This window comes from Mesoplodon bidens (genome assembly GCF_964165515.1).
Source record: "Mesoplodon bidens genome assembly, chromosome: 3".
Lineage (NCBI taxonomy): Eukaryota > Metazoa > Chordata > Mammalia > Artiodactyla > Ziphiidae > Mesoplodon > Mesoplodon bidens.
In genome coordinates this window covers 7,162,990-7,190,950 of record NC_138178.1, presented here as the reverse complement: position 1 = coordinate 7,190,950, position 27,961 = coordinate 7,162,990, and the positions used below count along the sequence as shown (strand labels likewise).

At 42.0% G+C, this 27,961-nt stretch overlaps 2 protein-coding genes across 8 annotated transcripts in view; one reads left to right on the top strand and one right to left on the bottom strand.

Moving 5' to 3' along the window:
• DCLRE1C (DNA cross-link repair 1C) overlaps positions 1–688 on the bottom strand; it is a 44,273-nt gene extending 43,585 nt beyond the window's left edge. For 2 of the 3 annotated variants that reach the window (XM_081226760.1, XM_081226762.1), the window contains exon 1: positions 493–688. In XM_081226760.1, the coding sequence (XP_081082886.1) occupies positions 493–601 (109 nt within the window). In that variant the 5' untranslated portion in view covers positions 602–688. The remainder of the gene's footprint in view (positions 1–492) is intronic. The other variant, XM_081226761.1, reaches the window with a different exon arrangement.
• On the top strand, positions 91–27,961 carry MEIG1 (meiosis/spermiogenesis associated 1). Of its 5 annotated transcripts, none has more exons than XM_081226771.1 (4): positions 91–329; positions 3,023–3,128; positions 20,399–20,565; positions 27,776–27,961. In XM_081226771.1, the coding sequence occupies exons 3-4, from the start codon at positions 20,428–20,430 to the stop codon at positions 27,902–27,904; spliced, it is 267 nt and encodes an 88-aa protein (XP_081082897.1). In that variant the 5' UTR covers positions 91–329; positions 3,023–3,128; positions 20,399–20,427; the 3' UTR covers positions 27,905–27,961. The 5 variants fall into 5 exon arrangements, with proteins under 5 accessions (XP_081082897.1, XP_081082899.1, XP_081082898.1 ...); XM_081226773.1 differs by lacking the exon at positions 91–329 and adding an exon at positions 1,727–1,747; XM_081226772.1 differs by lacking the exon at positions 91–329 and having other exon boundaries at positions 2,375–3,128.

Here is a 27,961-nt window from a genome sequence, read left to right as displayed (position 1 = left end):
GAAAAGAACATCTATAAGGAGGCGGAGCTTACAGACGGGATGTTTAAGTTTAATTTGAGTGCGTGCATGCTTGCTAATCAGTGTCTGCGGGTATGGCACAATTTCATCTAAACTTGTCTTTATAACATGATCGCGAGGATATGGGGGAAGAACTAAGTAAATCTTGCCAACCTCTGACTATTGGGCCTTGGGAGAACTTCCCCAAAAGTCGAATAGTTGTGCCTGATCAAAGCGGCTTGGGTCAGTGACAACTGGGGGTCGCTGTTCTGTCCCGCGGTACCGATGAGGAATTAAAGCGTCAGACGGGCTGAAGAGCCCGCCGGGACAAGGTGAGTCGCTAGTCTCTCCCCCGGCCTCCCAAAGCCTGAACTCCCTCCTGCAGGACCCCGACCCCCGCCTTCCCTCCCTCCAGCCCCTGGGCGACCTCCCCGCGGGGCCCGAACCCGCGCAGCCTGGCTCCCCGGGACGGGGCGGCGCGCTGCGCTCGCTCACCTTTGTGGCAGTGGGACAGGAAGTAGGCGCGGGCTCTCAGGTTCTCCCGGTCGAAGCGGTCTATGGAGATGGTTGGATACTCGGCCATCTGCCCCTCGAAGCAGCTCATTGCGTCCGCCAACCCGGCCGGACTGGTCGCCTGCCTGCCTAGAGAGCAACGGAAGCCCAGCCGCCGCCGGCCGCGCCGCCACTTCCGGGAAGCTGCCGCCGCCTCACCATTGGCCGGCCGGGCGCAGCCACGTCCAATCAGAGCAGCCCCGCGGCCCGGGGGGTCGGGGTGGGGGCAGCGCCAAGGAGCTTCCTGTCAGTTCCCGCAGCCCGCGACCTGTGGGGTGAAACCAACTAACTGGGCTGCCCTGCGCTCAGAGCTGGGAGGCCGGGTGGAGGAATCTAGGGTGCAGCGCGAGGAGTGAGGCTCCTACCGGATACCTTGACACAACGCGGTGTCACCCTGGTGAAGAGTTACCCGTGTCTGTGCAGGAACGAGAACGCCAAGGGAGACAACACCCAGAACCGGAGGCTCCACCCAGGGATGCGGAGCTTGGCTTTGAAATCGGATGCATTCCACTTCCTTCTTGTCCGCTGCGATCCTGCAAGCCTTCTTTTGCTTCTCTTCTTCTTTCTTGTCCCTTCCCAATGTCTACCTTATAGGATAATCGTCAGGATTGTGTGAGAAAACGGTATCAGGCTTGTGGTAGATTCGAAAACTCTTAGTCCCTGCTTCCATTTATACGTAATCTACAAGCGGAGTGAATCCACGATCCCTGAGGATCACAGCTCAGATGCATGATCTTAGGGTAGATAAGTAAAGATCCCAAGGAGAGCTGAGCTGCTAGCCTCCACTACCTCCGCCCCTTTTGACCTTTTACTTTTTTCTTTTTTTTTTTTTTTTAGCTTTTTTTTTCTTTTGGGAGTTAGAAAGATGTATAAAAGAAATAAATGGAAGGGTAATGGGCGAAAGGTCTGGAATTTTTTCACCACCAAAGCAACTTTATGAAAAGGTTTGCTAAAGTATTAACATTCACCGAATAGTCACAATGGCATTACCCGCACCCCTTAGCAGCAAGTCTCCTTAGACACCACAGTATTATTAATCACAACTCCAATACTTGAGGTCCTACTTTGTGCACAGCACCGAACAAGCCCTGCCGTGATGACAGAGACGACTAAGATGCGCCTACGAGTCATTTTCAATCTATTTGGAGACAACAACTTTGCAGAACGTGGTAAATAAATGCTTCCACAGAGACACAAGGTAATGTAGGAATAAATCCAGTAACAATGCGTTCTAGCCAGGGAAAACAAGAATCAGAATGCCACCCTCAGAGAATATCGGCGTGTTCCCTGCAGCCATGGCAGACAGTTCTATTCAAATACAGATTCTGGTGAAATGCTAAGGAGGAGGAAGAAAGGAAGAGGAGGACGCGGTGGGTAGAAGAGGGGGGAGGTGTGGACACATTGTCACGAATCTGAGTAAAACACCCTGCTAGTGTACATCGCCAACACCTTTGATTTGGTATAAGATGGTTTGTCATAGGATAAAAGAAGGCTGTCGCTGTGACTAGGCTGTCTATACCTAAAACCAAATCTTGCACTGAGCCTGGTATTTGCAGAATCCAGTGTGTCTACCTCTGACAATGAAGCTCCTGGCCACACAGGTCAAGATAAGGCTCATATTCTTACTTATTTGTCCCCGTGTTTATTCCCTCCTCTAAACAATGGATACAGGACAAGAGAATAAAGGCAAACAGAGAGTCAGGATTAAAAGATAGGGTATAAAATAGTAAAGATGGGTAAGCATAGCCCAGACACATGTAATATTGGCTCTTGTAGAGGAAGATTCAGTCACTTCCTAGACTTTGGCATCCTCACAATACAAATGAAATGGACTTTCGGAAGAAGCCCAATTACCTGGATACTAAGTCCCAGGAGAAATGCCTCTTGTGGTTGGTCATAAAGAAAAGAGTGACACGTGATTAGTCATCGCTATGTCCTTCCCCAGCTGGGAATTTCTATCCTTCTGCATTCTCAGAGCTCTTTGGGCTTCCAAGTCCTCAATTTATTCTGTCCCAGAAGGACAGAAAACTGCTATTAAGTTTAAGTTAAATACCTAAAAACTACTTATTGAGGTAGATTCAAGTGTTTGTTAGGAAATCAGTACAGAATATCTTTTTCTTAATTTTATGTACTTATAAATCGTTGTCCATAGTGTGGATGAAGAATGTCACTTGCCATATCAGTCAGCAGAGGATGTTTCAGCCATCAAGAAATCAGCCACTGCAGCTACCCACCCCCCCACCCACAACAATGCACCCTGAGGGGATTCAGGATGGAGAAAAAGAGGATACCAGCCTCAGATAGTTAAGGTGCAGATCAAAGGAATGATTTCAGTGAGCCCAGACTCTTGCATCCTCCCATACATACAAAAGCACTCAAGTCATTAACTTGAGATGTCTGTTTTTTCTCTAATTAGCAGTCATTTTGTGATGTTTGACTCCCTGCTTTGTTGTTGTTGTTTTGTTTTTTGCAGAAACTCCTCTATATCCTAGCTCCTCCCTCACCTCTTTGAAACAGACCCTGAGAGCGATCTGAGAGGCTGTATCCCAGGCTTAAGTCCTCAGTCTGCCAGATAAAACGTAAGTGTCGGGCTTCCCTGGTGGCGCAGTGGTTGAGAGTCCGCCTGCCGATGCAGGGGACACGGGTTCGTGCCCCGGTCCGGGAGGATCCCACGTGCCGCGGAGCAGCTGGGCCTGTGAGCCATGGCCGCTGAGCCTGCGCGTCCGGAGCCTGTGCTCCACAACGGGAGAGGCCACAACAGTGAGAGGCCTGCATACCGCAAAAAAAAAAAAACAAAAAAAACGTAAGTGTCAACCTTTAGGTTGTGCTTTCTTTTTTTCAGTTGACAATATAAATAACTTGCATTATAAATTTACTGTATCCTATGCTATTCTTTTAGAAAAAATACAGGCCCTGGTTAGCGCTGCATCTGAGCCACTACTATTTATGTGAGCTTGGTTAAGGTAACCTCTCCATAACTCAGCTTTCTCATCTCAAAATGGTGGGCACAATGAAGTCCATACAACGTCCTGGAAAACTGTAAGAGCTCAATAAATATTAGCTATTATTATTTATTCGGGGTATTTACTACTATATGATCCCACTGATATGTGGACTCTAAAGAAATTGCACTCATAGAAACAAAGAACAGATTGGTGGTTGCCAGAGGTGGGGGAGGGGTGGGAGAGATGACTGAAGGTGGTCAGAACGTACAGACTTCCAGTTACAAGACGAAAAACTCATGGGAATGTAATATACAGCATAGCAACTATAGTTGACAATACTGTACTGTATACTTGAGAGTTGCTGAGGAAGAGGGTATTAAAAGTTCTCATCACAAGAAAAGGAAAACTGTATGTGAGGTGATGGATGTTAGCTACAATTGTGGTGATCATGTTGGTGTAATGTATACATGATTCAAGACATTATGTTATACACGTTAAACTTACACAGTTATATGTCAATTATATCACAATAAAATTGGGAGGAAAAGAGAATGAGCTGTTAATACAACAAAACAAATGAATGAGTCTCAAAATAATTATGCTGAGCAAAAGAAACCAGACAAAAGAAGAGTACATACTGTATGATGCCATTTAAATAAAAATATAGGAAATGTAAACTGATCTAAAGTGACAGAAAGCAAATCAGCAGTCGCCTGGGTACACAAGGAAACAAGTTCATTAACTTGATTGTGGTTTTATAGGTGTATACATATGGCAAAATGTATCAAATTATATGCTGCTAAATACTGTTATTTATTGCATTTCAATTATAGCTCGATAGATTTGAAAAAAAAATTAGAGAGTGTATAGGCGAATGTGAACAAAGTAAACAAGATTGGCAAGGATATTCCTTCTCTATAGGAGCTGACTGATTAAGAAGACACTACCCAGCTTCCCTGGTGGTCCAGTGGTTAAGACTCCATGCTTCCAATGTGGGGGGCACAGGTTCAATCTCTGGTCAGGGAACTTGGGTCCCACATGTCGTGTGGCATGGCCGCAAAAAAAAAAGAAATACACTATCCAGCTAATTCACATAATAGAAGGTGTTTTTTTTGGGGGGGATTGTTGTTTTGTTTAAGTCATAATATATGTTATTTTGCATTAGTTACATGTTTTTCTCCAGCACTTTTACCTCTTCTTCTCACCCCCAACCCTCTGGTTGATTAAAAAGTGTTATTATTCAACTAGGAAAAAAAAAAGTTTGTAAAGGCTACCCAAGGCCCCAGAAAATAGTAAGTGCTCAATAAATGGTAGGTATTACTATTTACTGGGTGTTTACTAAGTGCCAGTCACTGTGCTTGAAACTGGATGTACATAAAGGAATCAGCCATGGTCTACCAAGAGCTTACAGACTGGCAGAAGTAGAAACTCGTGGAAACAAATAAACACAAGAGGTCTTACACAAGTGTGTTAATGGATGTGTGTCAGGGTGTACTGTGGAGACCAAGGAAAGAGCTTGTTTCTGCAAAGGAGGAAAAGGCCATCAGAAAAATTTAGCAGAGAAGAAAAATTTGAGTTCAGCTTCCAGGGACAAGAACAGCTGAAGTCCCTGGAATGAGCTTTCATTCCATCTGGGCTCTGCAAATATCAATAGTTCCTCTTAACCAAAGTAGCGGACTCAAAAGGGATGAAATAATAGGGGCTTAACAGGGGAAGTCAAGGCTAAACCAGCTAAGAAAAGACCAGACTGAGGAGACTGGCCACGACGGCAGAGTAGAAAGACCCTGAGCTCACCTTCTCTCACAGACACACCAAAATCACAACTATTTGCATAACAACCTCAATGAAAAAGACTGGAAGCTACCAGAAAAGATCTTTTACAACTATAGACATAAAGAGGGAACCACAACAAGACAAGTAGGAGGGGCAGGTCGTGATACAGTCAAGTCCCATACCCCTCGGTGGGCGACCCACAAACGAGAGAATAATTACAATTGCAGAGATTCTCCCAAAGGGTAGAGAGACCCCAGCCCCCTGTCAGGGTCCCAGAGCATTTGGCTTTGAGGGCCAGCTGGACTTACTCTCAGGAGTGCCAGAGGACTGGGGGAAATAGAGACTTCAATCTTCAAAGGCACACACAAAATCTCATGCACACTGGGACCCAGGGCAGAAGCTGAAATGTTGGGTTTTTTTTATTGGCCGTGTTGCACGGCTTGTGGGATTTGAGTTCCCCAACCAGGGATCGAACCTGGGCACTTGGCAGTGAGAGCGCAGAGTCCTAACCACTAGACCACCAGGGAATTCCCAGAAGCTGTAATTTAATAGGAGCCTGGGTCAAACCTACCTGCTGATCTTGGACAGTCTCCCAGAGAGGCAGGAGGCAACTGCAGCTCATCCTGGGGACACAGACACTCGAAGCCATTTTTAGGAGCTTGCTCTACCTTGTAGACACTGGCACTGGCAAGCACCGGTACGGAACCCTTTCTCTAGCTTATGAGTCCCAGGACCCAGCCCTGCCCTGTCCCCACAGCCTACAGGGGCAAGTGCGGGGATGCCTTAGGCCAAGCAACTAACTGCATGGGCCCACGGCCCTACCTACCAGCAGACAGGCTGCCTTACTACCTCCTGAGCCCCCAGCCGCTACTGGACACAGCTCTGCCTACCAGAGGGCCCAGGACACAGCTCCACCCACCAGTGGGTGGGCACTGGCCCCATAATCCCCTGGGCCTGGCTCCAGTCTCCAGCGAGCCTGCTCTAGCCTCTAGACCAGCCTCACCCACCGGGGAGCAGACACCAGTCACGAGAAAACCACAGCTCCACAGCCTGTGGACCCAGCCTGCCTACCAGGAGATCGGACCCTGCACTGGGACCAGCTGAGCCCTGGCCCTGCCCACTAGCAGGCCAATAAAAACTTCAAGATGCCCCAGACCCTGCATCCAGCTGTGTCAGGAACAAGCCCCACCCACCAGCAATCTGACACCAGCTCTGAGACCCCCCCACCCCAACCCCAGGCCATGCAACCAGACTGCAGGAGCCAACTCTGCCTGCCAGTAGACTGGCATTAGCTCCAGGACCTGGCTTCAGCCACCAGTGGGTAGCAATAGCCCCAAAGTCTTCTGGACCTGGACTCCTCCTACCAGTGAGTCAGCACTAGCCCCAGGACCACCCCTACACACAGGGTTCTGCAGTCAGCCACCTCATGATCTGGTCCTACCAACCAGTGGCTGGCAGCCTCCATACAAGGCAGGCCCTGGCGACAAACCAGACCAGGGGCCAACCAAGCCTACCAGCCTGCCTACATAGTCAGCCTGCCACAACAGAAGGACCCAACAGCCCTCATAAGCGGGAACCTATAGCTTGGGTGACAAGAGGGGAGTGTGCTGATGGGATGCACAGGATATCTCCTACAAAAGGCCAGTTCTCTAAGGTCAGGAAACAACCAATCTACCCGACATATAAAGCTGAAAACGGTAACCTAGGCAAAATGAGGTTATAGAGGAACATGTTCCAAATGAAGGACCAAGAGAAAATCCCAGAAGAAGAACGAAGTGAAGTGGAGACAGGCAGCCTACCCAAGAAGGAGTTCCGGGTGGTCAGAGGTAAGGTGGTCAACAAACATGGGAGAAGAATGGATGCACAGCGTGAGAAGTTAGAAGTTTTTAACAAAGAGTTATAAACTGTAAAGAACAACCAGAAATTAAGAATATAATCACTGCCATGAAAAATGCACTAGAAGGCATCCACAATACAAAGGAACAAATCAGCAACCTGGAAGACAGAGTAGTGAAAATCACTGATGCTGAACAGAAAAAAATAATGAAAAGAAATGAGGACAGTTTAAGAGACCTCTGGGAAAACATAAAGCACACTAATATTCACATTATAGGGGTCCCAGAAGGAGAAGAAAGAGATAAAGGGGCTGAGAACATACTTGAAGATGTAGCAGCTGAAAACTTCCCTAACCTGGGAAAGGAAACCGATATCCAAGTCCAGGAAGCACAGAGAGGCCCATACAGGATTTACCCAAAGAGGAACACAACAAGACACATTGTAATTAAAATGGCAAAACTTAAACATAAAGAGAGAATATTAAAAGCAGCAAGGGAAAATAACAAGTAATGTACCAGAGAACTCTGATAAGGCTATCAGATGACATTTCAGCAGATATTCTGCAGGCCAGAAGGAGTGGCACAATATGTTTAAAGTGATGAAAGGGGAAAATCTGCAACCAAGAATACTCTACAGCAAGGCTCTCATTCAGATTTGATGGAGAGATCAAAATCTTTACAGACAAGCAAAAGCTAAGAGTTTAAGACCACCAAGCCAGCTTTACAGGAAATGTTAAAGGAACTTCTCTAAGTGAAAAAGAATAGGCCACATCTGGAAATCTGAAAATTATAAAAGGAAAAAGCTCATCAGTAAAGGCAAACATACAATAAAGGTAGTGAATCATCCACACACAAAGACAGTAGGAAAGTTAAAAGATAACATAAGTAAAATCATCTATATCCACAATATGCAGTTAAGGGATACACAAAACAGTTAGAAATTAAATATGATATCAAAAATAGTAATTGTGAGGGGGGAGAGTACAAATGCAGAGTTGTTTAAGATGCATTTGAAATTAAGAGATCAGCAACTTAAAACAATCACACACACACATTTATTTATTTATTTATTTATTTAAAAACCTCATGGTAACCACAAACCAAAAATCTATAATAGATACACATAAAAAAGGAAAAAGGAATCCAAATATAACACTAAAGATAATCATCAAATCACAAGAGAACAAAAAAGAAGGAAAAAAAGACCTACAAAAACAACTCCCAAACAATTAACAAAATGGCAATAAGAACATATATATATCAATAATTATCTTTAATGTAAATGGACTAAATGCTCCAATCAAAAGACATAGAGTGACTGATTGGATACAAAAACAAGACTCGTATATATGCTTCCTGTAAGAGAGTCCCTTCAGACCTAAAGACACACACAGATTGAAAGTGAGGGGATAGAAAAAGATATTCTATCCAAATGGAAATCAAAAGAAAGCCGGAGTAGCAATACTTATATCAGACAAAATAAATTTAAAATAAAGGCTATTACAAGAGACAAGGAAGGATAATACATAATGATCAATGGGTCTATCCAAGAAGAAATTATAACAATTGTAAGTACATAGGCACACAATGTTGGAGCACCTAAATACATAAAGCAAATATTAACAGATATAAAGGGAGAAAAGACAGTAACACAATAATAATAGGGGACTTTAACACCCCAGTTAAATCAATAGACAGATCATCCAGACAGAAAATCAATAAGGAAACACTGGCCTTAAATGATACACTAGACCAGATGGACTTAATTGATTTTTATAGGGCATTCCATCCAAAAGTAATAGAATACACATTCTTTTCAAGTGCATATGGAACATTTTCCAGGATAGATCACAAGCTAGGCCACAAAACAAGTGTCAGTACATTTAAGAAAATTGAAATCATATCAAGCATCTTTTCTTACCACTATGCTATGAGATTAGAAATCAACTACAAGAAAAAAAAACACAAGCACTTGGAGGCTAAACAATATGCTACTAAGCAACCAAAGGATCACTGAAGAAATCAAAGAGGAAATCAAAAAATACCTGGAGACAAATGAAAACAAAAACACAATGATCCAAAATCTATGGAATGAAGCAAAAGCAGTTCTAAGAGGGAAGTTTACAGCAATACAAGCTTACCTCAGGAAATAAGAAAAATCTCAAATAAACAACCTATCCTTATACCTAAAAGAATTAGAAAAAGAAGAACAAACAAAACCCAAAGTTAGTAGAAGGAAAGAAATTATAAACATCAGAGGAGAAATAAATGAAATAGAGACTAAAAAAATAGAAAAGATCAATGATCTGATTCTTTAAAAAGGTAAGCAAAATTGATTAAGTCTTTAGCCAGACTCATCAAAAAAAAAAAAAGCGTGAGGGCCCAAATCAATAAAATCAGAAATGAAAAATAAGAAGTTACAACCGATACCACAAAAATACCAAGGGTTATAGGAGACTACTACAATCAACTATATGCCAATAGTACAGACAACCTAGAAGAAATGGGCAAATTCCTAGAAATGCACAATCTTCCAAGACTGAACCAGGAAGAAATAGAAAATATGAACAGACCAATTGCCAGTAATGAAACTGAATCAGTAAAAGGAAACTCCCCCAAAATCCAGGGCCAGATGGCTTCACATGTGAATTCTACCAAACATTTACAAAAGAGTTAACACCTAACCTTCTCAACCTATTCCAAAAAATTGCAGAGGGAGGAATGCTTCCAAACTTATTTTACAAGGCCAGCATTGCCCTGATGCCAAAACTAAAGATATCACACACCAAAAAATTATAGACCAGTATCACTGAAGAGCACAGATGCAAAAATCCTCAACAAAATATTAACAAACTGAATCCAACATTACATTAAAAGGATCATATAGCATGATCAAGTGGGATTTATCCCAGGGATGCAAATATTTTTCAATATCTACAAATCAATGTGATATACCACATTAACAAATTGAAGAATAAAAATCATATAATTGTCTCAATAAAAAGCTTTTGACAAAATTCAACATCCATGTATGATAAAAACCCTCCTGAAAGTGGGCATAGAGGGAACATGCCTCAACATAATAAAGGCCATATATAACGAGCCCACAGCTAACATCAAACTCAATGGTGAAAAGCTGAAAGCATTTCCTCTAAGATCAGGGAGAAGACAAGGTTGCCCACACTTGCCACTGTTATTCAACATAGTATTGGGAGTCCTAGCCACAACAGTCAGATAAGAAAAAGAAATAAAAGGAATCCAAATTGGAAAGAAGAAGTAAAACTGTTGCTGTTTACAGATGACATGATACTATACATAGAAAACCCTAAAGATGGCACTAGAAAACTACTAGAGCTCATCAATGAATTTGGTAAAGTTCCAGGACATAAAATTAATAAACAGAAATCAGTTGCATTTCTGTACACTAACAATGAGCTATTGGACAGAGAAATTAAGGAAACAATCCCATTTACAATCACATCAAAAAGAATAAAATACTTAGGAATAAACTTACTGAAGGAGGTAAAAAACCTGTACTTGGAAAACTATAAGACAGTGATGAAAGAAACTGAAGATGACACAAACAGATGGAAAGATATACCGTGTTCATGGACTGGAAGAATTAATAGTGTTAAAATGACCATGCTACCCAAGGCAATCTACAGATTCAAAGCAATCCCTATCAAAATATCAAGGGCATTTTTCACAGAACTATAACAAATAGTTTTAAAATTTGTATGGAAACACAAAAGACCCTGATAGCCAAAACAATCTTGAGAAAGAACAAAGCTGGAGGAATCACACTCCCTGACTTCAGACTGGACTACAAAACTACAGTAATCAGAACGGTATGATACTGGCACAAGAACAGACACATAGATCAGTGGAACAGGACAGAGAGCCCAGAAATAAACCACACACTTATGGTTAATTAATCTACAACAAAGGAGGCAAGGGTATACAATGGAGAAAAGACAGTCTCTTCAATGGTGGTGTTGGGAAAACTGGACAGCTACGCATGTAAAAAATGAAATTAGAACACTTCTAACATCATATACAAAAATAACTCAAAATAGATTAAAGACCTAAATGTAAGACCAGAAACCATAAGACTCCTAGAAAAAAACATAGGCGTAACACTCTGACATAAATTGTCACAATGTGGGACCTCCCTGGTGGCACAGTGGTTAAGAATCCGCCTGCCAATGCAGGGGACACGGGTTCAAGCCCTGGTCCGGGAAGATCCCACATGCCGCGGAGCAGCTAAGTCCGTGCACCACAACTACTGAGCCTGTGCTCTAGAGCCCGCGACCCACAACTACTGAGCCCACACGCCACAACTACTGAGCCCACACGCCACAACTACTGAAGCCCTTACACCTAGAGCCTGTGCTCCGCAACAAGAGAAGCCACTGCAATGAGAAGCCCGCGCACCACAACGAAGAGCAGCCCCTGCTCGCCGCAACAAGAGAAAGCCCGCGCACAGCAACTTAGACCCAACGCAACCAAATAAATAAATAAATGATAAATAAAAAAAAGAGATTGTCACAATGTTTTTGGAGGTCTCCTAAAGCAAAGGAAATAAAAGCAAAATAAACAGATGGGACCTAATTAAGCTTAAAAACTTTTGCGCAGCTAGGAAACCATCAACAAGCCCAAAACATAACCTACTAGGGCTTCCCTGGTGGCGCAGTGGTTGAGGGTCCGCCTGCCGATGCAGGGGACGCGGGTTCGTGCCCCGGTCTGGGGGGGATCCCACATGCCGCGGAGTGGCTGGGCCCGTGGGCCATGGCTGCTGAGCCTGCGCATCCGGAGCCTGTGCTCCACAACGGGAGAGGCCACAGCAGTGAGAGGCCCGCGTACCGCAAAAAAAAAAAAAAAAAAAAAAAAAAAAAAAAGATAACCTACTAAATGGGAGAAAATATTTGCAAGTAATACGACCTATAAGGGGTTAATATACAAAATATTTAAACACCTCATACAACTCAACAGCAAAAAACCAAACAAACCAATTTAAAAATGGGCAGAAGACCTGAACAGACATTTTTCCAAAGAAGACATACAGACGGCCAACAGGGACACGAAAAGATGCTCAACATCATTAATCAACAGAGAACTGCAAATTAGTACCACAATGAGATATCACCCTACACCAGAATGACTATCATCAAAAAGAACACAAATAGGGCTTCCCTGGTGGTGCAGTGGTTGAAAGTCCGCCTGCCAATGCAGGAGACATGGGTTCGTGTCCCGGTCCGGGAAGATCCCGCATGCCACGGAGCGGCTGGGCCCGTGAGCCATGGCCGCTGAGCCTGCGCGTCCGGAGCCTGTGCTCTGTAACGGGAGAGGCCACAACAGTGAGAGGCCTGCGTACCGCAAAACAAACAAACAAAAAACACACAAATAAATATTGGTGAAGATGTGGAGAAAAGAGGTCCCTTGTACACTGTTGGGGGGAATGTAAATTGGTGTAGCCACTGTGGAAAACAGTATGGAAGTTTCTCAAAAAACTAAAAATAGAACTCTCACATGACCCAGCACTTCCACTCCTGAGTATATATCCAAAAAAAAAAAAAAACCCACTAATTCGAAAAGATACATGCACTCCAAGGTTCATAGCAGCATTATTTACAATTGCCAAGATATGGAATCAACCTAAGTGTCCATCAACAGATGAATGGGTAAAGAAGACGAGATAGATAGATATATATAAAATGAACTATTGCTCAGCCATAAAAAAAAGAATGAAATTTTGTCATTTGCACTAACATGGATGGACTTGGAGGGCATTATGCTAAGTGAAATAAGGTAGATAGAGAAAGACAAATACTGTATGATATCACTTATTTGTAGAATCTAAAAAATTTTTTAAAACTAGTGAATATAACAAAAAAGCAACAGACTCACAGATATAGAGAACAAACTAGTGGTTACCAGTAGGGAGAGGGAAGCAGGCAGGGGCAAGATAGGGGTAGGGGATTAAGAGGTACAAACTACTATGTATAAAATAAACAAGCTACAAGGATATATTGTACAACACAGAGACTATAGCCAAGATTTTATAATAACCATAAGTGGAGTATAACATTTAAATATTGTGAATCACTATGTTGTACACCTGAAACTTATATAATCTTGTACATCAACTGCACCTCAATAAGAAAATTATTTTAAGGAAAGGACCAGATCAAGAAGGTCTTGTACACTAAGCCAAGGAGTTGAAACTCTAACTTGAGTGACAGTGGCAAGCCAGGGTGGTTTGTTTGTTTGTTTGTTTTCTTTTTTTGTTTTTTGGTTTTTTTTGTGGTACGCGGGCCTCTCACTGTTGTGGCTGTTGTGGCCTCTCCCATTGCGGAGCACAGGCTCCGGACGTGCAGGATCAGCGGCCATGGCTCACGGGCCCAGCCGCTCCGCAGCATGTGGGATCTTCCCGGACCAGGGCACGAACCCGTGTCCCCTGCATCGGCAGGCGGACTCTCAACCACTGTGCCACCAGGGAAGCCCAAGCCAGGGTGGTTTGAAACAAGGCAGTGACAGGTGAGATTAGAGCAGTATTTCTCAAAATATGACACCTGGAAGAACATCACCAGTAGTATTTGGAAACGGGTTAGAAATGAAAATTCTCTACCCCAGCCCAGACCTACTGAATCAGAAACTCTGGGGATGGGCCCAACAGTCTTCTGGGGGTTTGTTTGTTTGTTTTGTTTGTTTGGCCATGCCACTTGGCATGCGGGATCTTAGTTCCCTGACCATGGATGGAACCCGCACCCCCTGCACTGGAAGCGTGGAGTCTTAACCACTGGCCCACCAGGGAAGTCCCATGGCAGTCTGTTTTAACACACCTTCCCTCCAGGGGATTCTGATAGATGCTAAAGTTTGAGAACCACTGGATTCAAGTTTAGAAAAACCACTCAGTCTGGGGCTGGGTGTCTGGGTAGGAAGCTACTGCAACCCTCCAGGAAATGTGATAGTGAGAATTCATTTTTTCATTTAACAAATACTTGTTGAGCATCTACTATGTCCTAGACACTGTTCTAGACACTAAAGATTCAGCAGTGGGCAAAGCCCATGTGGTAATGGAGCGCACGTTCTAGTGGAAATAATAATATCTATTGACATCATTTATACAGTTCCAGATGCTGTCCTAAATACATTTAGGTGTATATTTATTTCTTCATCCTCACAACAACCCCATCAGTTAGGTACAGTTTTTGTCTTCATTTTACAGTTAAGGAAACTTAGTTTAAGTAGAACCCAGATTCAAATCCAAGGTCATGCCCTAGATGCCAGTGTCCTAGGCACCATGAGGTACTACTTCCACAGCATTATAGTGGCAGTGGTAGTTCAATATAGTTATTCAGAATATATTGTTTTAGTACCTACTGAGTGCTAAGCACTGTTCTAGGAATTTAGTTAACAAGATCTCTCTCTTGATGGAAACTACAGTCTAGTGAAAGCTAAATAATAAAATTAAGAAACAAGCAATATAAAAAAGCATTATGCTAGGAAAAGGAAAAAAAGAAACAAGCAATATAAATAGTATATTAGAAGGTGATAAGTCTTGTGGAAAAAAGAAACACGAACATAGTAAGACAGATAGAGAATGTGATGGGAAGAGAGAGCTACAGGGATTAGGATGGGCAAGTTGAGATATCAACAAAGACTTAAAAACAAGGAAGTTAGCCAAGGGAATAAATGGAGGAAGACCATTCCAGGCAGAGGAAGCAGCTACATCTAAATCCTTAATGTGGGAGCAGGGCAAGGAACAGCCAGGCCAGTGTGGCTGGAGCAGAGTGATCCCGGGCTACAGAGCAAGGGAGGAGGGATTGCATGCAAATCTTGGAGGGCTTTGTTGGTTTTTACTCTGTAAAACGGGAAGCCATTGCAGGATTGGGAGAAGAGAAATGACATAATCTTGTTTAGGTTTTAACAAGATCGAACCTATTGTTTTGTTGAGAATAGACTGCAAGGGACAAGAGAAGCCTGTTGGGAACTATTACAATAACCAGAGGGGGAAAAGTGATGGTGGCTTGCGCTGGCTGGGATCAGTAGAGCCAACGGGTTTTGCTTATGGAGGGCCAGAGAAAGTGGACTCTAGGGACCACCTACCGAAAGGGGGAGACCGTGGAAGGGGCAGGTTTGAGGGTGGGTGCTTGGAGGGTGGTTGTTTTGGACAACCAGAGAGACGTTGAATACACGTTGGTTATACAAGTCTAGAATTTGGAGAGAGATCTGGGCTAAGGAAATAAATATGGGAGTTGTAAGTAAACAGGCAGTCTTTTAAATGATTAATAATATAGGTAATGTTGGGAAAAGATAAAGCTATAGGTGTCATTTATCATAGGTTTACTAATTGTCAGGCACTGTGCTCGACCCAGTGGATTGGCTCATTTAATTCCAACAAAATAAGAAGAGGTGGGACAGATAGGAGGTATCTACCATCAGGGACCAGAAGCACCAATGGTCTCTATTCTCTGAGTGGCTTTTTTAGGGAATTCCGTCTGTGATTGATGCAGCGGCAAGCACTCCTCTCTCCACCTCGAAGTGGGGTTGAGAAGTTTCAAGGCTCCACCCTGCGATCGACTTTCACTCTCCAAACTGGGCCCCGCCCACGCGCTTGCGCACAAAGGCCCGTTCGCAGGGGGCGGGGCCTGAGCGAGCACAAAGGGGCCTGAATGAGTTGAGCGCTCGAGGTGCGCTGGACGTTGCCAGGCGAAGTGAGTGTCGCCGAGGCCACTACAGTTGGCCTCTCGCTGGCCCAGCCCAGCCCACGGATCCCGAGTGGAGAACACGAGCACCGCCGGGCTCGCTGGCGAGCTCCCAGGCGGGGCGCCCCGGCCTCTCAAGGATGGCCGAGCGAGGGTTACCCGCGCGAGCAGGACCCACGGGTGAGTGGGCGCGTCGCTGCGGGGCCGGGCCCTGCCCGCCCCGCCCCTGTGCCTGCCAGGCCACGCCCCGAAGCCCAGGCTCCGCCCCTTCTGCCCCGCTGCTCCTTCTGGGTACCTGAGATATGTCCGCCTCGCTCCTCTTTTTTCTAGTTTCCTCTTTTTTAGGAAGGGTCTTTAACTTCGAGTCTCCGTAGTTTCCGCGCCCCCTTTGTCTTTAGGGGTCTCGATTCTGGGGGCTCCTTTCTGAGTTCCTCCTGCAGGTCAGTGATTTGATCCCCAGGGTTTAGGATACTTTCTCCATCTCAGCCTTCTCTAGGCAGATTTTACCTTACAGACATGATTGTTGATTTCTGGAAGAAAAAAAAAAAAAGTTTGAGGGACCAGAGAAGCCCCATCGGTCAGCTCGCGGGGTCCCCGAAAGGAGGGGCTTTCTGCTGTGCAGATGCACACTGGACCATGGACCACCGAGGCCTGTTATGGAAACCAATTCTGTTGTTCAGCTGAACCCCCAAAAACTTTGGGAAGGGAAGTGTAAGAATTGTAGAGATAATCTAGTGAGACCTCTTCTCAGTTCAGGAAGCAGAGGCCCGCGAGAGTGAACTGACTTGGCCCAGGTTACATGCTAGTTAAAGGGCCCCTCCGCCGTATTCTGCTGTGTCTAGGAATAGAAAAAATAAAATGGGGAAAAAAATGGAAGATTAGCTTTTCTGATAGCCCTTGGGGTTTTAATACGACTATAAAAGTAAACGCACTTTTCAGAGCTAGAAGAAGGTGATGGCTTTTTGCATAGAAGGGAGTTTGAAATTACATCAAAGGCTTCTGTTAGATTAAAACCTCAGATTGTCACGGACTTAATATTGGTGGGATTTTAGGGCTTCCCTGGTGGCGCAGTGGTTGAGAGTCTGCCTGCCGATGCATGGGACACGAGTTTGTGCCCCGGTCTGGGAAGATCCCACATGCCGCGGAGCGGCTGGGCCTGTGAGCCATGGCCGCTGAGCCTGCGCGTCCGGAGCCTGTGCTCCGCAACGGGGAGAGGCCACAACAGTGAGAGGCCCGCGTACCGCAAAAAAAAAAAAAATAATAATAATAATAATAAAAAAATATTGGTGGGATTTTAAAATACCCACATAAACCCTCATACTGTTTAATAAAATTTGCTTTTTGCAAACTAGAGAGTCAGGCATTGCCATTTCCTGTTTTTCCAGACACAGCTTAGTATTACAGAGGTCAAATGTATTTTATATAAATTATTTTTTGCCACAGCTATCATTAAAGAAACCACTAACTTTCACAGTGCTGAAGGCTACCAGCAAAATTAGTGCTGCTGCCAGTGAATTTCTGGGAATCACAGAAATCTTTAAGGAATTTTAAGTTGATCTTTCCTATTTTTAGTTGCATTCTGTATTTGATAAGTAGTAAGTGGTAAGAGAGACCAAAAGAATTTACACCATCACCATATAGTAGAGCCACTAGGGTTCCTCTTATGGTCAAAATACACTCATGTTCCCTTTAGATATTTTGGGAAAGCAAGAGTATTGAAATGCCTGATATGTTTGTTTATTTATTTATTTATTTATTTGGCCACGTGGCATGCGGGATCTTAGTTCCCCTACGCAGGGATTGAACCCATGCTCCCTGAAGTGGAAGCACAAAGCCCTAACCACTGGACTGCCAGGGAACTCCTAAATGCCTGATATGTTTAGGGGGATGCATATTTCTACTGAGAAAAATGGCGATTTCCCCAGTAGTTAAGCTGAATGCAGCATATTTTTCTGCTCTATTAAATGTTTGAAAATGATGAAAGGTTACGTAGATAACATTTAGGAAAATACTTTTTGAATGACAATGAGTAAATAAAAGTATTTTATTATATATCAAAAAGCCAAGCTTCAAGCAGAAATGGCTTGGGTGAAACAAAAATTAAGATAGTATCACTGCTCTGAGAAAACTGTAAAACCAATGTTAAATACTACAGCCACTAAATTCATATAAAAACATGACTCATTTTGAAAGTTTTTTTTTTTTTTTTTTTTTTTTTCTTTTTGCGGTACGCGGGCCTCTCACTGTTGTGGCCTCTCCCGTTGAGGAGCACAGGCTCCGGACGCGCAGGCCCAGCGGCCATGGCTCACGGGCCCAGCCGCTCCGCGGCATGTGGGATCCTCCCAGACCGGGGCACAAACCCACGTCCCCTGCATCGGCAGGCGGACTCTCAACCACTGCGCCACCAGGGAGGCCCATTGAAAGTATTTTTAATACCCTGAATTTGCACCTTTTTTTCTTCCATGTTTCTTAGTGTCATTTTCCTGTGGAATATATATATATGTATATATATATAAAATATATAATTATATATGTTAATGGATCATCAGGCTGTACCACATATGTCCAACTCACTTATTGGTCATAATTAGTATATGTGCAGCAATGAAGCAGTGAACCTCCCATTAAAATGAATGCAGTTGAAGGACAAAGTTTGACTGAAATATGGCTTATGTCTTGTTGTGTCAGGTTTTCCAAATTTTACATAAATTTATACAATAACATAACAATGTACTGCCTTAAATTGCAACATGAGCCTGAAACTAAATTAATAAGCATCAAAATTTTTTTTAAATCAAATAGTAACAATACCTTAATTTTCTTCATTCTCATCAATATGTGTGTTAGCATGCACATGGGAAAAAATGCAAACAACAATTCTAATGATATATCCACTTAGGTGGTTGCTACCATCATCAGAGTGAGAACTGGGTGACTCAAATGACTTCATTTAAACACGGAGCTAAGTCTGAACAACCGTGGGAATTAGGGTTTCAGAACAGAATGTCAGTGCCATAACATTGAGAATGTTACTTATATAACACAATTCTAGAGGAGGTAGGAGGAAGTATAAGACCAATTTCCTTATTTTTCCTAGAAATGAATCACTCAGTACTTGTGTGTGATTTATACATGGACTTCAAACAATTGACTTAGTCTCCTAACAGTCTTTTTTATTAAGTCTTTTATTATTTATTAAGTCTTTTATTACTTTTATTTACTTAACAGTCTTTTTTATTAACCATTTAGAGAACTTTTACACTACATCTTTAATATTGAAGAAACATTTCATATTTAATACTGAAGAAACATTTATCTGAAGTTCAGCAATTCCCATCAATTTTATTTCCATTTCCTATTTTCCCTCCTGGTAAATCCAGGTAAAGCTAAATTTATTACACTTGTTAAAGCATTTGTTATAAGATTCCTTTTCATAAAACTTTGTAAGTCTTTCCTTCTAACTCATCATTTGGTTGGGATGATATTCACCTGATGGATATTTCTAACTGTTGTGATGCTTATTTTGCCTTCTCTTTTTGTACTTTAATGTTTTGCTTGACTTCTTTAACATAATAAGCATTTGTAATTATAACTGAAAAAATTCAAAAAATATGAATTCATTTACAGGACGAAACCTACTTTATTAGGTCTGATTTTAATGTATTTCAGCCAATAGAAACATATTTAAATAGAAGAATGAATTCAAGGAATCATGGTGAAAATTCTGGGCACTTTAATAAATGACTGTAATATATATTAATATATAATAATTATATAATATTAAAATATACATATATTGTATATAATAGGTATTATATAATATATATAATAATAAATGTTAAATGAATGATATATTTTGGTAATAAAATAAGTCAACAAAAAACAAGTGCAAGATTATGTCTTTGAAAAACTGGCTATACAAGTTTGGTGACTAGACAGTTTCGTGAACGAGAGCTGAAAATTTAATTTTAAGGACTACATTGTTTTAAAGTCAGGGATCTCAGTGTCAGGACAGCCACACGGCTGTCACTGACTGTGTCGATAGTCCATTTTCTCACATCAGGACACAGTGGCCTAAGTCAATGGAGTGCAGTGACTGGCATGTTTCCAAACAGTCAAGAAAAGGAAAAGGAAGAAACAATTGCTTCCCAGTAAGAAGACAAGGAAGAGAGTGAGAAGACTGATCTTACATTCCCTTAACGGACAAAAAGGGAGATAAAGTTTTGAATATAATTAAATGAAATGGTGGTGGGATATTTTGACAATCTCCTGAGCAGTTAAAACCAAGAGTGTGATTTCAGAAATGTATAAACTATTGTCTGAAATACCAGAATTAGTGTGCAGCATTTAGGACAGCACTCTAACTCTGAATGCAATTTTATGTATCTTTCAGGGTTGATTTTATTTTATTTCCAAAATAGAACATGAATCCTTCTCACTCTTGGAATTGAATGTTTAAAAATCTAATATATTTAATGGGATTCTTAACTCTCTAATTTTTTTAAATGCTAGTTTTGTCCATTCTTAAAGGGATTTCCCAAACTGTCACTATTATGTTATCTATTAATGTTGTTTTCATATCTTTCAGAAATAACTGGTAATAAGACCTCTGTAGCCATGGCTAGTTCTGACGTGAAACCAAAATCAGTAAGTCATGCCAAAAAGTGGTCAGAAGAGATAGAAAATCTGTACAGATTTCAACACGCAGGATATCGAGATGAAATTGAATATAAACAAGTGAAGCAAGTTTCTATGGTAAGATTTATGCCTCTACAAACCCGAGCTCAAAATGAGTTTGTTAGGTGGTGAAAAGCACTAAACAAACAAACAAACAAAACAACCAAACAAAAAAGCCACCACCAACAAAGAACCAGAGAATACTAAAAGGGAATTCTTCTCCAGCCCTCTCGTTTTACTGATGGGGAACTGAGGCCCAGAAGAATGATTTTCAGGCAGACTGGGGCAAGAGGTGGTTCCTCAGCACAGAAACATTAAGAATTTTCTAGCTTTTACTGACAACTGTGCTGTGAATCTTTTATGGTAGACCATCAAAGCAGAGTCATTTTCTCTCCCTAAGGTAATTCTATTATCAGATATTCAGTTTGCTGTGGAACTATTATTTCTTTCCTGTTTCTTTTTTATTTTAACCACAAATTATAAAGGGGTTAAATTCTTCTTTGGGTGACAAAATCTCCTGACTTTGGTTGTGTATTCCAGACTTTCTTGAGAGATTAGAGGCATGGTTTTGCTTTTCAAAGACTATACCAAAATCTAGATACAGCCCCAGTTTATAATGTGATTTTTAAAAATTCATTTATTCTACTGAATACTAGGAGGCTGAGTTTGGAAGGATATTATAGAATATGACATAGTATTCATAAATGTATTTTAATTTTTAGAGCTGAGGTTGCAACAAAGTGTTTATTATTAACTTGTTTTTTATTTTTGTTTTATGGTGTTTTTCTTAATTATTAACTCACCATTGTTCAGAGACTAATTCTTAGATGGGTTTTTCAGATCCCCATATTCTTTTTCTTCCTTCATTCTACTCTTTGATCTCTACTTAACACGTCCTAAAAAAGTAGATAGGAAAAAAGATGGAGGCAATACAGAGCTAAAATGTAATAGACTCTTTCATTTAATGGATGTTAATTCAATAGAGATTATTAGGGGTGGTAAGGAATGAAATTAAACATACTGATCAAATGAGGATTGGATGGATGACTATGACTTTCACATATCCATTTCTTCATATCTACTAGCATTTTACTCTTTGGTCCCCATTACCAAAAGGGAGTTTTCATTACTCTATCATCTGTGGCTTCTAAATAGTTGTAAAACACAAGCATCAGCATTTTAATGCAGTTCAAAAATAAGCTTCATACACTTGCCTTAAGACTGGGATACAGGCTTCCCTGGTGGCGCAGTGGTTGAGAGTCCGCCTGCCGATGCAGGGGACATGGGTTCGTGCCCTGGTTTGGGAAGATCCCACATGCTGCGGAGCGGCTGGGCCCGTGAGTCATGGCTGCTGAGCCTGCGCGTCCGGAGCCTGTGCTCCACAACGGGAGAGGCCACAGCAGTGAGAGGCCCGCGTACCACAAAAAAAAAAAAAAAAAAAGATCTGAAAGGTGTGTAAGACCCAGGATCATATAGGCAAGGTGATCATACAGGCGGTGATGCACCCTACACCACCACCCCAGAAACTGTTGTGATTAAGATCAGTTAAGAGATAAGAGACCGAGATAAGATCAGATTTAAGGGAACACAAAGAACACCCTTAAAGGGGAAGTCTCAAAAAGCACCTGAGGGTTGTGTATGTGTGTGTGTGTGTAACAATCCAATCCACTGTATGACTTGACAGTTGTAGAGAGGTTTTGCATTTCACTTCAGTGTATATTTATTGGGTACCTGCCATGTGCAAATTTCTGTGCCAGAACGCTATGCCAATAAAATGGACAACCTGGAAGAAATGGACAAATTCTTAGAAATTCTTAGAAATGCACAACCTGCCAAGACTGAATCAGGAAGAAATAGAAAATATGAACAGACCAATCACAAACTGTGACTAGAAATCTTCCAACAAACAAAAAAGCCCAGGACCATATGGCTTCACAGGCGAATTCTATCAAACATTTAGAGAAGAGCTAACACCTATCCTCAAACTCTTCCAAAATATAGCAGAGGGAGGAACACTCCCAAACTCATTCTACGAGGCCACCATCACCCTGATACCAAAACCAGACAAGGATGTCACAAAGAAAGAAAACTACAGGCCAATATCACTGATGAACACAGATGCAAAAATCCTCAACAAAATACTAGCAAACAGAATCCAACAGCACATTAAAAGGATCATACACCATGATCCAGTGGGGTTTATTCCAGGAATGCAAGGATTCTTCAATATACGCAAATCACTCAACATGATACACCATATTAACAAACTGAAGGAGAAAAACCATATGATCTTCTCAATAGATGCAGAGAAAGCTTTCGACAAAATTCAACACCCACTTACGATAAAAACCCTGCAGAAAGTAGGCATAGAGGGAACTTTCCTCAACATAATAAAGGTCATATATAACAAACCCACAGGCAACATCGTCCTCGATGGTGAAAAACTGAAACCATTTCCACTAAGATCAGGAAAAAGACAAGGTTGCCCAGTCTTACCACTATTATTCAACATAGTTTTGGAAGTTTTAGCCACAGCAATCAGAGAAGAAAAGGAAATAAAAGGAATCCAAACCGGAAAAGAAGAAGTAAAGCTGTCACTGTTTGCAGATGACATGATACTATACATAGAGAATCCTAAAGATGCTACCAGAAAACTACTAGAGCTAATCAATGAATTTGGTAAAGTAGCAGGATACAAAATTAATGCACAGAAATCTCTGGCATTCCTATAACTAATGATGAAAAATCTGAAAGTGAAATTAAGAAAACACTCCCATTTACCACTGCAACAAAAAGAATAAAATATCTAGGAATAAACCTACCTAAGGAGACAAGAGACCTGTATGCAGAAAATTATAAGACACTGATGAAAGAAATCAAAAATGATACAAATAGATGGAGAGATATACCATATTCTTGGATTGGAAGAATCAACATTGTCAAAATGACTCTACTACCCAAAGCAATCTACAGATTGAATGCAATCCCTATCAAACTACCACTGGCATTTTTCACAGAACTAGAACAAAAAATTTCACAATTTGTATGGAAACACAAAAGACCCTGAATAGCCAAAGCAATCTTGAGAAAGAAAAACGGAGCTGGAGGAATCAGGCTCCCTGACTTCAGACTATACTACAAAGCTACAGAAATCAAGACAGTATGGTACTGGCACAAAAACAGAAATACAGATCAATGGAACAGGATAGAAAGCCCAGAGATAAACCCACGCACATATGGTCACCTTATCTTTGATAAAGGAGGCAGGAGTGTACAGTGGAGAAAGGACAGCCTCTTCAATAAGTGGTTCTGGGAAAACTGGACAGGTACATGTAAAAGTATGAGATTAGAACACTCCCTAACACCATACACAAAAATAAGCTCAAAATGGATTAAAGACCTAAATGTAAGGCCAGAAACTATCAAACTCTTAGAGGAAAATGTAGGCAGAACACTCTATGACATAAATCACAGCAAGATCCTTTTGGACCCACCTCCTAGAGAAATGGAAATAAAAACAAAAATAAACAAATGGGACCTAGTGAAACTTAAAAGCTTTTGCACAGCAAAGGAAACCATAAACAATATGAAAAGACAATGCTCAGAATGGGAGAAAATATTTGCAAATGAAGCAACTGACAAAGGATTAATCTCCAAAATTTACAAGCAGCTCATGCAGCTCAATAACAAAAAAACAAACAACCCAATCCAAAAATGGGCAGAAGACCTAAATAGACATTTCTCCAAAGAAGATATACAGACTGCCAACAAACACACGAAAGAATGCTCAACATCACTGATCATTAGAGAAATGCAAATCAAAACTACAATGAGATATCATCTCACACCAGTCAGAATGGCCATCATCAAAAAATCTAGAAACAATAAATGCTGGAGAGGGTGTGGAGAAAAGGGAACACTCTTGCACTGCTGGTGGGAATGTGAATTGGTACAGCCACTATGGAGAACAGTATGGAGGTTCCTCAAAAAAACTACAAATAGAACTACCATATGACCCAGCAATCCCACTACTGGGCATATACCCTGAGATAACCATAATTCAAAAAGAGTCATGTACCAAAATGTTCATTGCAGCTCTATTTACAATAGCCAGGAGATGGAAGCAACCTAAGTGTCCATCATCGGATGAATGGATAAAGAAGATGTGGCATATATATGCAATGGAATATTACTCAGCCATAAAAAGAAACGAAATTGAGTTATTTGTAGTGAGGTGGATGGACCTAGAGTCTGTCATACAGAGTGAAGTAAGTCAGAAAGAAAAAGACAAATACCGTATGCTAACACATATATATGGAATCTAAGAAAAAAAAAAAGGTCATGAAGAACCTAGGGGTAAGACGGGAATAAAGACACAGATCTACTAGAGCATGGACTTGAGGATATGGGGAGGGGGAAGGGTAAGCTGTGACAAAGTGAGAGAGTGGCATGGACATATATACACTACCAAACGTAAAATAAATAGCTAGTGAGAAGCAGCCGCATAGCACAGGGAGATAGCTTGGTGCTTTGTGACCACCTAGAGGGGTGGGATAGGGAGGGTGGGAGGGAGGGAGATGCAAGAGGGAAGAGATATGGGAACAGATGTATATGTATAACTGATTCACTTTGTTATGAAGCAGAAACTGACACAGATGCTTTAAACAGATAAATATAAAAGCAAGTGCCTGACCTCAAGAAATTTAGAGTACGGGATTTGGAATCAGTCTGCCCAGGCTTTGCATCCTGGCTCTCCTCCTTGGCTGGGGAACCCTGAACAAGGTTCATAACCCTTACTGAGCTCAAGTGTAAAATGGTGACGCCAGTGCCTGCTTCAGAAAACTGTCTCAGGAATTAAATGAAATCATGTGTTGCAAGTGCCTCGCATTGTAGTGCTCAGTAGTAGTTTGTTGAGTGAATGAACGGTGTTCAGTGAATGGTAGCTTTTATTATTCCTGTATCTTGGAGTGGAAGATTAAGAGTGACGAACAATAAAAACTTACACAAGTGAAAATATATGCCCCCCCCAAATTAAAGGAAGATACAATTTTCTTCCTTCAGGGACAATCTTCCAAAAGGGCTTCATGCCCCGAGAGGCATTTGCAGTGGGCCTTAAAGGATGGACAGGAGGGTAACTGAAGGCTTGCCTTGATTGGCAGTGGTCTGAAGGGTTTGGGCGATGTTCTTGTGCTTACCTAACGCACACGTCCTTATGGACACTATTAGTGCTTACTGATCTCCTACCCAAGGAGAGCTGACTTGAGGACCATATCAGCCCCCTCCACCATTCTCTAAGGAATGAAGGTTTCCTAGGTTGAATGGGAGTGATGGGTAGAAAGCCAAGAAGAAAAATGACGAAACAGCAAAGGGTTATAGAAAGAAAAAAATCCTAGAGGTTGATCCTAGAGGCAGAACGAGTCCATCTGTTTGGAGGCCCCCCCTGATTTCCTAGGGTGGGGCAGCTGGAAGCAGGACCTCAGTCCTTGTCTTCTTTGCAGAAAGAATTCAGCAAAGTGACAGAGATTGTGAAGCCCATAAAGTGTTTACTGGGAGTAAAGTACGTGTTGAAGAACACACAGGCAGACTCAGAGTTGTGTGCAATAGGGGTGGCTGAGATCGCTTATATGGGGGCAGTCTTCTGGGTTACCTCTGGCCAATCGTCCTGTTCGTGCCCACATTTGGCCTGACTCAGGGTCCTTCCTGGTGGGTGCACACGCACCTCTCAGCCAAGCTGGATTCCAGCGCGAAGGTTTCTGGGAGGTTGGCAGGACATATTATGGTCTGGTGGCTCCTCTCTCCTTTGGCCCCTCCCTGGACTGAGGACCTTCTCTGTGCACGTGTCCAGCTGGAAAATCCCCTTTGCCACAAGAATGAGAAAAATGTGGTCACGTTGTCTTCCACCCAATCAGGGCTCTGCTCCTGCTGGCCTCTTATCTCGAGGTGTCAGCAGGAGGCTGGTTGCAGCTGCTCAGCCTGGGCCCATCTGTCTCCTGCCTCAATCCCACATAAAGTGCTGTGGGTATTCTGAAGAAGCAGCAGTGTACTCTTTCTTCACTGAATAAGGTGGTGGGGGGACCCTACTAAATGAGAGAGCCTGCTCTTGGCCCCAAGAGGAAGATAGCAGTAACGGTATCTTGAGAACTTCTGCCTTTCTCCGCTGAGGGTAATGGAAGCAACAAACAGCAGACTTGACCTAAGCGATGGAAAGCATTGCTTTTCTCTATGACGTACGTGTCAGAGAGCCTGCCAAGGTTTACCAGATAGGCTGCTACCCGTTTTTGCTAACTCCTAAATCAACGAGACCACAGAAGAAAGCGAAAATATGCTGTTAGAAAACAAAGGATGTGTGTTCTTTTGTATTCGTGGCATTTTTGTGCTCTAGTTTGGAAGCTGTGACTTATAAGTAGGGGATTGGAGAATGAGTAGCTGCTGCCTGTAGAGATGATGTTGAAGAACAGGACTTGGTTTTTATGCCAGGAACACAAAATCAAAATACTAGGGTTTTGACAGTGGTGGAGTACATGTCACACAATCCAGAAGCAACATACCTAACCACAGCAAAAATGCACTGACCTGAGCAAGAAGGTATAACGTGAATTCAGAGAGGAAGGGGAGAAAAATGTCCAAACTAGATCAAGCCAAACGATCAAGTAAGCAAACCAATGTGGTGAACGAGAAAGACTAGTGGGGAGAAGGTAAGAAGACATTGCTAAGGACTATGTTCATGACCTCAAATTTCTATGAAAAACTGAGCTTTAAGGTGTGAACTTGAAACATGGACATGAGGAAATACACGTGTATTTCTCTAGATATAGAGATTTTCTAGATGTAGAGATTTAGATATCTCTAGTCTAACTGCTTCCTTTAGTCACCCCTGTGGCCTGGGCCTAGCCCTAATTTCCTCCTTGGGTATTATTTTTAGAAGTTAGTAAGTAATAATGCTTAAAACAGTTTGTAAACATAAGAAGGATAAAGTTTAGATTATTTTGAATGTTTTACCTTGGCTGCAGAGTAGAAATTTAAATCTAGAAATTGGGATCTAGGGAGAAGCACTGAATTAGTTGTCCTGCAGTATAAGGTTGCAACTTACGTGTGTTGTGTTGTGTGTGTGTGTGTGTGTGTGTGTGTGTGTGTGTGTAAGATATCACTAAGAGCTCAAGAATTTTTAAATTTAATTTTGTACTTTAATTGTTTGATGTGACTTGTGTTTTTAACTGTTTGATAGTGAAATATTATATAAAAAGAACATCAGCATTATAATATTTGTATTCTGGTTTTCAATATACAGGTAGATCGTTGGCCAGAGACAGGATATGTGAAGAAACTTCAGAGACGGGACAATACTTTCTATTACTACAACAGACAGAGGGAATGTGATGACAAGGAAGTCCACAAAGTGAAAATTTATGCTTACTAGACTTATTTCTTGGTATTACCTGCCATTATCTTTTTAAAAATACACTGTTTGATTCTA

What these genes read in the sequence shown, in the direction of transcription:
- MEIG1 (XM_081226770.1), top strand. Translation starts at nt 15,951, where the DNA reads ATGGCCGAGCGAGGGTTACCCGCGCGAGCAGGACCCACGG. An exon ending in CGCGCGAGCAGGACCCACGG is followed by an intron (nt 15,991 to 20,398) that starts GTGAGTGGGCGC and finishes CATATCTTTCAG; the next exon opens with AAATAACTGGTAATAAGACC. An exon ending in AAGTGAAGCAAGTTTCTATG is followed by an intron (nt 20,566 to 27,775) that starts GTAAGATTTATG and finishes TTCAATATACAG; the next exon opens with GTAGATCGTTGGCCAGAGAC.